Source organism: Amblyomma maculatum, chromosome 6 (assembly GCF_055883805.1).
Source record: "Amblyomma maculatum isolate TAMU_Amacu chromosome 6, ASM5588380v1, whole genome shotgun sequence".
Taxonomy (NCBI): domain Eukaryota; kingdom Metazoa; phylum Arthropoda; class Arachnida; order Ixodida; family Ixodidae; genus Amblyomma; species Amblyomma maculatum.
Genome location: NC_139349.1, coordinates 89,138,020 through 89,150,267, shown reverse-complemented (window position 1 = coordinate 89,150,267; position 12,248 = coordinate 89,138,020). Strand labels below are relative to the sequence as shown.

Below are 12,248 nucleotides of genomic sequence, written 5' to 3'. Positions count from 1 at the left end.
CCTCTACCATACAGCTGTAAGTAGCTTCGTTCATTCCAGAGTGTAAAAAATCCGCATAGCTTACTGCAGTGGCATTCTTATCACTGCGTGCGATAGTGATCAGATAGTGAACAGATACTTTTTGTCTGCTGACAGCAAAGACGTACACTGACTTGGAATACTGGTAGAAGAGCATTCTGCTAGTCTCCTTTTGTTAGCTTGCAGGCTGAACAGTATTTTTTTTTTCAACAGATGCCTCGCATGCGGGAAGGAGACCACGAACTGTTCTTTAAATTCTTCCGCATGACGCCGCCACTCTTCGATGAACTTCTCAGCTTTGTGGAATCTGACCTGACACGGCAACACATTGCCAGAGAGCCCCTGGAGCCAGGGGAGCGGCTGGCAATTACACTTAGGTTTGTAGAGATGTACCTCTGCTTTTTAAGAACCAGGATTTTGACATTTAGTGACATTGTGCTATTTTGGAGGTCATCAACAAGGTACATATATAGTTAAGTTTCTGCAACTTGCATTTGAGCACTGTAGTGGATGTATTTGCAACATGCTCTTTCATCAGAAAAAAACTTGAAGTTAGTGTTAGAGCCTTATTACATCACTCCTAAGTTTATTAGTTACCTGTGGAAGAGTAATTAATGATTCCTCTTGTGTAGATGCATTTATTGTGATCATTAATATATCTGAAACATTGACGTGTCTTTGCAGTCTACAATTTCTCTAGTGGTATTGTGAGTTGCCTTGAGCATGTAAAATTATTTCATACACAGATTATATGTGCTTTTGCAGTTTGCCATTCATTGGTATTGCTGTTAGTTGTTTCCTTCGGAGTGTGTTTTCTTCCACTATGCTTAGGAAAGGGTTCCTTTCTTTTGGTGCTTCTTTTCATTTTATTGCATGTTAATATCCTGATTTTCCCACATTATCTCTGTGCTGATAAGACAGATTCATATAAAACACCTGCAATGGAAAAATTAATGCAGTCCTTCTAAACGTAGTAGAGTTTTAATGCTAATTGGTGTAGGATGTCTGAAAGCTTTTGCGCACAGATAAAAGTTGATGGAGACAGTAATGTGCAATTCACAGCGTAAGAGTATATTGTAGCCTGCACATGGGGTGGTTGGCTGCAGCGATAGCTGCGACTTTCTGTACTCACTTCTCCACGAGAAATTCAAGGGTTCTAATCTGCTCTGCCTTTTTTTCCACCCGAGCACAGCAGGTGTGAGCCAGAACATGTTAGGTTAGCTTTGACGGTCTGAAGTAGTGCTTTTGCACTGAAAATGGCGCAGTGAAAGGTCGAAGGCCAAGGTGGCTAAATAACGCTGTTTGAATCACCTGCACCAGACACGTATACCATGACGTCCCTATCTGACAGGCCAATCAGAAGTGAGACACAACACATTTTCACACAAATATTAGTACTTTGAGTATTTCTTTAAGGGAGTACATCTGTATGTGAACATGATAAACCTATAACCTTGCATCCACAACCTTGAGGTTTCGCATCAGGGCATGCCTAGCGTGCAGTAATTGCACTGAGATGGATTAGTCACACTATGCTCAAATGAAATGAAAGCACGGATGTAAAGGCAGATTTCATCTTGAATAGACTGTCTTGTTCTGTTTTGTAGCTACCTGGCTTCTGGACAAGATATTTGTAATGTGGCACTTGCCTACCGAGTAGGTATTGAAACTGCAAGGCGCTGCATCCATGTAACCTGTCGAGCCATTTGGGGACGACTCAAAGACACCTTTATGAAGGTGGGGTGAACTTTTTGCAGCTAAACCTATCACTGCTCTTTCCCCTGAAGCAGTTTCATCCTGAAACTACTGCTCAATTGCTTAAATCTGAACCCTGAGTGTAGTTTGGATCATCATTGCCTTCATTCTTGTGATTGTTGTTTATTTTTTAACTCTTGCATGATACTTTGAACGTGTAGTATTGAAGTGAAGAAGGGCTGCCAAGAGAATGAGGGGGGGGCATGTACTTCAGCCCAAGGCCCCTCTTTTTCTTAATCAGGCCCTGCTCATTTAATTAAATCAGAATTTTCTAAGCATTACCTATCCACACCAAGTGTTCATTTGATTGTAACGTCTTCACATCTTTTTGTGAAGGTATTGAACAGGGTTTCAGTCATTTAGCTGAGCACATTTTGTAAGATTGCTACTGGTGAGCTTACAAAAGTACTGATGACTGCTTTCAGACACCCACAAATGCTGATTGGAAGAAGATTGCTGAAGGTTTCAGCATGAAATGGCAATTTCCCAACTGCTTAGGGGCAGTCGACGGCAAACATGTTGCAATTTTCTGCCCTCCCAATTCCGGAAGCACATACTTCAATTACAAGGTAAAGTTTGTTACCTGAGATGGGCTCTGCTCAGATAGGTCTGTTCCTAGGATAAGGTAAAAATACTGATCTAAGTAATATGGCGCTAAGTGATGTGCATGTAGAACCTGAATTAGCAGGCCAAGTTCTAAGCATTCTGCTGGCTTGTGGTTTAACAATGCTTGTCAGTAACAAGGGAAGCAATATCTGGAACAAGGTGTTGTGCAGAAATGGTTCGTGTGGTAGCTGTGAGGTAGTCATCTGTCATCCTTGAATTCAGAGGACCTTGCATAGGCACAGCAAAGATACAAGTACGTACACACAGACATGGCATTGATTAGTGTCCCTTTGTGTCAGAGACTGGACAAATTGTTATCCGAGCAAGTGCAAAACTGGGAAGTGTGCATCTTCAAACTTCTGTCGCAATCTTGCGCTTGCTCACTGAGCTCTATTTACAATGAAAGGGGCGTGCAAAAAATGTTTATGCAATCAAATATTTACACAGTCCTTATTTGCATGCCTTTTTTTTTTTTTTTTTGTTCAGAACCTCTGGTCATCACGTAGTACTCTTTGCGGTTGTTGCGAGTCTGACGTACCCATTCACCTAAGTGCACAAATAAAATGCACTGAAGCCAAAGAAGTGGGATGTATTGTGGTAAAGTTGATAACGAAGATGAGCCGTTATTATTTTCAACATGTACAGCAAAGGGTAAAGAGAACATTTCAAGCACATTAAAGAGCATGTGCATTACTTAACAGTCCATTTCAAATTATTTGTTAAGATTGTGGTGAGCGATCTGCAAAAACATCAGAAGATTCTTGGGGAGCATGCCTGAGTGACCTTAAAGTTGGGAATTGGTTCAGCTTATTGGCTCCTGTATGTTCCTCCTAAAGCTGTTGCTCTACAAAATACATGAACGTCAAGGCACATTTTCGTTGATATATTGTTTTCCGTAACTTTTGGATTACATATATTCTGGTGGTCACACGTCTGAACAGGGCAAGATAACAAAGGCACATCTTATTTCATAGCTTGGCAGTTGCCTCAATTTTCACCGCCTAGAAGCTGTCAATGTATTCTTTAAGGGCGAAAAATCTCTTCATTTTCCCAATGCTACCTTTTGAAAGAGAGGTGTATAGACTAGTCTTCAGTGGTCTTGAACAAGTTAAAGTTAGCTACATCAAACACAATGTCGATGACGAGTTTCATATTCTGTCTCGCTGTAGAGTGGTCAATGGTAGAAGATTCGGGGTGACATCAGGCAAGCAAGCTTTATCCACAAATGTCATACAGGACCACTTTTTGCAACCATCAGTGGCAGACAGTGGTTACAATATAACCTTCTGCTTCCACTGCAAGCTAGTTTGCTCACTAACTTGTTCAAGTGCTGAAATGGTGTCCATTGCTGTAGTGACAATTGTGCAGTAGTGCTTGTCATATTTAGTTTTTCACCTACGGCCGTAATGAAAATGAAATACTGGGCACTTTCTTAATGCCAGTGGTAAGCATGGGCAATGTCCAAGCTCATATCAGTAATTCTCTTTGCAACAGCGTTGCTTGAAACATATAATTTTCTCATTCGTTTTTTGTGCTGGAACAGATAGTATCTGCATCTTTAAGCATGCAGTTCTCTCAGCTATCTGTGAAAGGCTCTCAGAATATTGTATTTATATGTGAACTAATGATACTTGTTCCCACAGTTTACTCCAGTTTTTCTGGCTTTCAAAAAAAAAAAAAGTACATCTGTTTCCAGAGTGGTGTCTTCAGTTGAGCAACTCTGTTGTCACCAACCCTTGCAATACAGCTGCTGCATTGACAACAGAAAACAATGCTTCTCGTCTAATTTTCACTTCAGTCAGGTTGTCGAGAGCAATATTACAACTACGAAATATGCAGACTTGGAGACAAAAGAGAGGGAGGCTTCTCTACTGCCTTGCTCCTAATGAGCTCTTGAAAACGGAGGGATGTCCACCCAAAGCTGATGCAGGTGGAAAGGCCCTTGCCTCTTATTGATGTACACAAATAATGAATGCCACCAGAGGACCAAGATCTTTCGGTTGATTTTAGCCAGACAAGTCTGGTAGCGAAGATTACGCGTGTATTTGGTTTCGGAAGGAAGGCCGAATTGTTTAGGGCTGAGTCCCGCACGCCACGTATCAGATTTTTGCAAATCATTTTGCCATTATGTCTCAAATTAAAGCTTAGGTACTGAATACTAGACGTGCCTGTCCTGTGCAGGCTAGGTACAAACTTGACTGTCTATTTTTGGCACCAAGTTGAAAAATGAAATAAAAAAAATGTTCTGAAAAAAAAAAAAAAAAAGTGAAGAATTGGTGCTGTCATTCATACAGCAGGCACTAATGCCCTAGCCATGTTGACCTGGGAGAATTTGTGACTTATGTTGAGTGTTGCTGCCTGTGCTAATTGTCAGTGCTGTACAATTTATTTCAGGGAACTTACTCAGTAGTCTTAATGGCTATTGTAGATAGCGAATGCAAGTATGTGCTAGTTGACGTGGGTACTGAGGGCCGACTCAGCGATGGAGGCACCTTCAAGAAATGTGATTTTGGCCAAGACCTCGCCAACGGCAGTCTCGACATCCCTCAACTTGGGACACTGCCCGGTACAACTGTGGCCGCCCCTTTTGCTTTTGTTGGGGATGAAGCCTTCCAGTTGCGGAAGGACTTCTTGCGCCCTTACCCCTCAAGGCACCTGGAGGACGAAAAGAGGGTGTTTAATTACAGGCTGAGCAGAGCAAGGTACGATATGGTGCTGTCTTATGAAATTTGAGTAGCTTGTAAAAGTGAGACCCTGTAAAGAACATCTCAGAAGTACTAATCACGTCAGGGGCCATATTATGCAGTTATCACACAAAAAACACAAATCTGTTGCAAACTGATAATTAACCCTGCTCCTATTGGTGGATTCTGACCAGCAGATGCGCAGAGCAGTAGGAGTGGGAGCTAATTGACAGGCTTACGGCAGTTTTGTTTTGTGATCATTACATAATTTGCTCCCTGACGTCATTTTTGACATAGTCTGTTGCCTAGGGGCTTGCTTTCTGGAGCTCCCCAGTGTTGCTTGATAAATAACTTTGCTTTACATGACGTAAACTCCCACAGCTGATGCTTTTGTTTTGAAGCTTTGCATTTCTTTTCCAGGCGGTGCGTTGAAAATGCCTTCGGCATCACTGCAGCCAGGTGGCGCATATTGCTGCGTACCATACCCTTGCTCCCCAAAAACGTAGACTATGTCGTGAAGGCTGCCTGTGTCCTGCACAACTTCCTGACTATCCGGAACCCGCGCTCTCAAAATGCAACTGACAGAGAGGACAGCTTTGGGAATTTCGTGCCAGGACGCTGGCGACAAGGCCTTCAGGGTGCACTGCAAGAGGATTCCGAGCCTCGGTTTTTTTCACTGGCGCCGACACATGCTAGGAATCACCACGCTGATGCCGCTGCTGCTAGGGACCTGTTCACTACATATTTTTGCAGCACAGTTGGTGAGGTTTCCTGGCAATGGCAACAGCCAGGCATTTCCAAGGAGGAAGTCTTGAGGAGGGCACAGAACCAGCAGCAGCACCATCCACGGCACTGAAGGTGAGGTACTGTACTTTATAATATGCATGTACAGCAACTGCTTGTTGCCCGATTTCTGTCCCAGGAAGCTATTTTCTGCTCTAAATTGCACCTTATCGTGCACTATTATAACTCAAAACTGCTACAGAAATTCAGAACAAGCATAGAAATCCCTGTATATGGCCATATAGTACCGCTATATGGCCATTCCCACTGGCTGGAATTTTGAAAAAGTTTCAGCCCCATGTCACCACTGCGCTATTTTTGAGCAAGACAGCGAACTTGAAGGTGGCACACTTAGAGCGCATGTAAATGCTCCATCCAGCACTGCTGTGGCAGACTACACATCACAAACCCTCATTTCGGCACAATGCAACATCATTTCCATGCCATGTTTAAGGTATTTTAGAGTGAAACGAGTGATATAAAGAACATAGATTTTTAATCACACGATAAACTCTTCCAGTACTTGGAGCAGCCTAATTCGTAGGCTCACTTGGCGCTCCGGCGGCACTTGTCGCATCATCCCTGCTAGCGACATTGCGAACAAGTCTATGTGGTCTTGTGTGGGGGGAGGGGTAGTCAGCACATCCGTCAGCCGCCCGACCTGATCAAGTAGCAGATCATCATTTGCCTCTGTGTCTTTTCTTTTTCTTTTTCCAGCTGTTCCGGCCGACACCTGAGACGCTGCAGACACCTGAGACGCTGCAGACACCTGAGACGCTGCAGACACCTGAGAGGCTGCAGACACCTGAGACTCGGCTGAAGTCTGTGTTTCGGACAGAAGAGTCTCAGCCAATGATGGAGGAGCCTCCGGAATGATTTCAAATGACGCCGGCAATTCGTCGAAATCTACACCGCAGTCGATGTCGACGTGCAGCACACGGGGCTGCAGCCCGCTTGGCCCTGCCACATTGATGTGGCCTTGCTCAACGGCCGGGTTATGCCGAGCCGGCGCCTTTATGTAATTTCCTGATGTTCTGAACATGAGAAAGAATATACATACATATTATGAGGTTGAATCTTGCAGTCACATTGTTAGCACTGTTGAGGTATTCTCATATGGCACATCATTATTTGTATCTATCTTTCAGAAGCACTGACATGATGCCTGCAGGGTAGCCTTTCCTAATCTCTTGTGGTCAAAGATGATCACACATGCGTTTGTACAGAGTCTAGTGCACTGTTTCTCTCAGATATACTGCCACATGCATTTGTGAGTAAAAGTGGTATAAAATATGCAGGTGCTAGTGGGGCTCAGGAAAACTGCATCGAAACATCACCTATCAACAGGGACAGTAGCAGCGGCACATGCATTTCAATAAAATGGGCAGGGGTGGAAGCAGACTCGAGCATTTTAGAGCACTTTTGGGAGCAGTAATAATGTCATTTTTGGAAACTTTTGGGCATTGGTCAAACCCTTTTCATATTTGATAATTGCAGTTTTCTCTTTTTGAAATACAAAAAACCTCCCATCTGATTCCTTTTTACGCAAGTTCAATGCCTTTCAGACTTCACACTCATCTCTTAGAAGACAGTTTAACAAAACTTGAAGTTGGACTAGATGGCGCATTGCAACTTGACTAAAGATAAAGCGCACAGGAAGATACACTCAAGAGAAGAAGACACAGAACAAGCGCTAACTCTCACCTGATTTATTTGCAGCAATAGCAGCAAATATATGCTGAAAAGGAGTCGTGCAGTACATATCGGTAACATAAAGACAAAGTCAAAGCAAGGAATATTACAAAACACGATCACGAAAACTGATCTCTGCCTTCCAGAGCTGCACCGACATATCGCTGACACATTGCGGGCTTTAAGGAGTGGAGGGACAAATTTGGCAGCACACTGCGTGAACTGCACTGCATGCGAGCCGCGACTGGGTGACATTAAGGTTCTGGGCAGAGGCCGCGATAAGACAGCGTGTGAGCTATTGGAGGCATTTCATATCGGAAAAGGGGAGATAAGTGTGTCAGCGATACGTCAGTGCGGAAGGAAGGCAGAGATCAGTTTTCATGATCATGCTTTGTAATATTCCTTGTTTTGACTTTGTCTTTATGTTATTGATATGTCCTGCGCATGACTCCTTTTCAGCATATATTTGCTGCTATTGCTGCAAATAAATTGGATGAGAGTTAGCGCGTGTTCTGTGTCTTCTTCTCTTGAGTGTCTTCCTGTGCGCTTTATCTTTTGTCAAGTTCTTAGAAGGCAAATGACCAAAGCATGTAAGATAACTAACACAGACTTACCTTAGCAACAACATGAAACAGACTAGCAGCAAACGGAATGATTGCTGGTGCACTTCATAACTGAACACCTAGTCTGACCTAAAGCGTTTGCCTATTTCGACTTCATAGATTCAAATGTCGAGTCTTGCCGACATGTCGAAAAGCACTTGCAGATGTTAAATGCTAAGTTTCAGTGTTCCACACATTATTGGACAGTGAACACTAGTCGTGTGTTTCGAATGTGCCTTAGCAGGTGATTGCTGTACCAGCCTTTCCCCCTTACCCCCTACAGTAGTTTCGTGCCTTCCTCTTAAAAATAAAGTACTCCTAAGCAGTTAATAAATTGTTCATTCACCCTGCTTTCATTTTATGTGCTGTATAGGTATGAAAGCTACCTTCAGACCAGGCCTGGAACTGCACCTAAGTTTTCTAATGCAGTTGGAAAAGCAGATACCCATGCAGCAGCAGGCAGTCTAGCACACAAAAAGCAAGCTGTGCTTTCTTTAAAAAGTGTGTGTGCAATTTTTTTTTTTATTTCGAGCATTAATTCAGACACAGTGGTCTTGGATAACCAAGCTAAAGCCAGGTGGTCTCTGCCTGATGACCTTGTTACCCATACACTGTTTGAGAAGCGCAAGCGACGGATGACATTGATATATGCTAATGAAAATAAATGGAATTAAAAACAGAACAAACAATCATGCAAGTTATTGAGCACGTGTGCCAATTTTGGCATGAAAGAAGACCGAAAATACTCACAGCATTGAATAAGAAAGCACGAAAGATATCAAGGCTTTCTTACTCCCGGGTGATATAGAATGCTGAAACTAGCCACACAAATGAGAAGTGTTTCATTTGTTTTCTAATGGGTGCTTAATGAACCAAGCAGCAACATTAACTAAAGGACCCTTTTTGAGAAAAGTCCTTTTTTTTTTTTTAGTGGCAAATGACAGAGCTTAGGCCGCTTGTATACGGCAGCAGTTTATCATAGGTTTAAAGTATTGCATGGGGGAAATGCGTCAGAAGAGCATGCAGCGGTAATGCGCTTGCAAGGGGCAGATTGAAAAAAGCAAATCCAATTCTGCGATTAATGGGAACAGGCGACATGTTGCTAATTGAATTATAGTGAAGTGCCTTCGCCAGTTGCCTACGCTGGTTACAATATCCTTTTTGAACGATACACTGCTAGTGTCGATCAAAAGGGGTAATACAGTCGATCGCGTCGAACTGGGATGTATATGCATACGTGCTTGTGTACAGAACTGAAGCAGTCGCCTGCAGGTCAAGCAATGAAATTTTAAAATCTGGCACTGTGTTTCACGCATAATTCTTACGCTCAAAAGGACGATCATAGTTACCAAAAGTACTGAAGGAGTGCAGTGCCAATAAACCTGCTACAGAAGTTGGCTTTCCCACATATCTTGCGACCTAATCATGGCATGATGAAGTGCTGAATTTGCATTTTACTGCACAGCTGCATGCAGTGCAGTGAAGGGAACCGTTTGAACATATTACGCTGCGAAAAGCACATAAAACAAGGCTATAATGTACCGTTAAAATAAATAACTGGCGTAATGCATTGAGGTGAAGCTAATGTAACTTTTTACAAAAGGGGAGCAGAACTGAGACTGGAAATGACGAATCAGCCTCTCCCACACCTAAGCACAGCAACTAGCTTTAATTTCAATTCATTCACTGCGACGCATATCGCCCCAACGTCCGAGACAAGTCTGCTCCTTTCTTTATACTCGCTGCCAACTCGCCCATAATTTTTCGCCAGCATAGACGTGACCGACGAAAGCACGGCACTACACGCTTCCGTTTTGATCAAAACTTTTCAATCGTAGCAAAAAAAAAAAAAAAAAAAAGCTGCACTTACGGCCTACACTCCATCGTGTCTCGCAGGAACAAAAGTTGCGTGTAATAAGGCCACGCAACTTCGAACTCGCTGGCCTCTGCGTCTTCGGTGCCGGCGCCACTTTTCTTGCACTCTTTTTCTGCCGTTAAGATACGGCGAAATTTATCTCGGAGCGACTTCCACCGCCTCTGGAGGAAGTTTATTCCTTCTGCGTGATTGAAACACAGTGACAAATTATTCTTTATGCACATGCATGTCGTAAATGTCAGGTTGGCTTACCTACTCGTGGTGCTCCCGGAAGAATTACTGCAAGTATTTCTTCCCAGAGAGCTCTTTTCACCGACTTGTTCTTATGTAGCCGGTGGCTCGCCAGCCACAATGATGGCCTTCTTTCCATTTCCGCAATTAACGACTCATTATCAACGTGTTTAGCCCAAAGCATCTCCATTGCGCTCTTTCCTATTGACGACGAAAAAAGCAGTAGCCGCTCGAAGCCTCATTCCGGATGTGGAACAACCAGTGCGTTGTCCGATTGGTCTACGCCGGTCATGACGCCTGCGCGCCGGAAACGACGCGTGCGTCGCGCGCGCCAAATATCTGGCAAGGACAGATCGGGGCGTCGTCGCTCGCGTTGCTCGCGTCAGGGCCCGCGCGCATGCGCAGACTGAGTTTGGCTGACGCGTGCGACGTCGGCGCGCGGCAGCGCATGACGCGTGTGTGTTTGGAGTCGGGCCTTAAAAGCCAGATCGCCAGACGATGTTGCACCAGCAGCATCAAAGGAGGCTACAGACGTCAGGCTAGACAGATGTCCGAACTTAAATCTTATCCGATGCATTTTCAGCGTCTTGAACGTCAGCATCAAAGGAGGCCACAGACGTCAGGCTAGACAGATGTCCGAACTTAAATCTTATCCGATGCATTTTCAGCGTCTTGAACGTGCGGCAGGGCGGGATCACGTCACAGCAAGACTAAGATTTTATTTACAATGAGACAAGATATTTCTACTCTCGACACATAGCTCTCGACACATATTTGCCTCATTAAGCGCCGCCTTCATGCGCACAGGGCAGGAGCTTCCATCGTTGTTGTTCTGTATTTGTCAACAGTGGCAAGTTTGCGCAGTAAATGGGATGGCTTAATGCCACAGCAGGGGATTCAATGCCGTTAAAATATGTAGCACTGCGCCGCTGCTTTCCACAGTGGGGTTTCAACTGGTTATTAGACGCCGGAATTAGTTTCCAGGTGAACCTATGACTAACATATGAAGATATATGTATCTATTCATGCGCATGACGTAAGAGCGAGTGCGGTTGAACATGTGTGCGAAATAATGACACCGCCATGATCAGGGAGACGACAAAATAAGGCACCTCGGATTTTATATACATTTTGTCTAAGCCGAATATGTAAATGAGGAGCGTTTTACAATTCTTTCAAAGCTCCAAATATCTTACGTGCAAATATAATAATTACGCGGAATAATTAAGACAAGTCCTTACATTTGACGGCATGTTAATTGAAACCAACGTTCTTGCCGTTCTTTCCCCTGTTCCTTCCCCCTCTTAAAGCTACATTTAGTTTATCTGCTCTTAAATTCCTTATCAAATGTAGCAACTCCAAGAAATTGCTTGTAAGCCATGAAATGGGCCTCTTATACATACAGTGAAAATACACCGTCGTTGCAGTTAGTGCTTTTCTCTTCGAATGTATTACGTTGGCTACTCTGGATATATGACATACTTTTTGCATAAATCAGAATTTCAAAACTGGAGTTAGTGAAACAAAATCGAGGACATGCTCTAAGGATATGAAGAAAAAGCGTTTTTGATTTTTGCAAGAACTCATGTCCTGCTTGCATACCACTACGCTGACATTGATACTACTTTCTTTTTTTTTTAGAAACAAACACTCCATTAACCAGGGCACTTGAACGTCCCTCGATAGCGCAAAGTTAGCATGCTCGACTGACGGGTTCAGTTCACCCATTGAACCCGTCACTTTATTTTTTCAGAGCAATTATTGAAATTTGCTTTCTTACATGTCGTAATGATGTGTCAATTATGCTGCAATGCTGTAGCAACCGTGTTATGGCTTTGATAAATTTCAGCGTACTGTGCGTCAACACCCTGCAGATATATGAAAAATGCTGCAGTGATTATTCTGGGGTGTTGGAACAACCGGCTAAAGATCATGTGGTTGTGACGTCACGGCCTTTCATCCAGGCTCAATCTTTCGCTCAATACGGCAGCTAAAACACCA

The 12,248-nt window shown here is 43.5% G+C and overlaps 1 protein-coding gene across 1 annotated transcript; it reads right to left on the bottom strand.

Moving 5' to 3' along the window:
* Window positions 1-6,270: 6,270 nt before the first annotated feature.
* LOC146186226 (uncharacterized) lies at window positions 6,271-10,399 on the bottom strand. Its single transcript, XM_084607103.1, has 3 exons — window positions 10,269-10,399; window positions 10,011-10,197; window positions 6,271-6,880 (listed from the first exon to the last, which is right to left on the bottom strand). Exons 1-3 carry the CDS (start codon window positions 10,384-10,386, stop codon window positions 6,346-6,348), a joined length of 840 nt encoding a protein of 279 aa, XP_084463229.1. The 5' UTR covers window positions 10,387-10,399; the 3' UTR covers window positions 6,271-6,345.
* Window positions 10,400-12,248: the final 1,849 nt, after the last annotated feature.

Excerpts from the sequence above, each read along its gene's own strand:
- LOC146186226 (XM_084607103.1), bottom strand. The coding sequence starts at position 10,386 with ATGGAAAGAAGGCCATCATTGTGGCTGGCGAGCCACCGGCTACATAAG. Across the intron at positions 10,198-10,268 it reads TCCGGGAGCACCACGAGTAG|AAGGAATAAACTTCCTCCAG; the intron begins GTAAGCCAACCT and ends TCAATCACGCAG. Across the intron at positions 6,881-10,010 it reads GACACGATGGAGTGTAGGCC|AACATCAGGAAATTACATAA; the intron begins GTAAGTGCAGCT and ends TCTCATGTTCAG.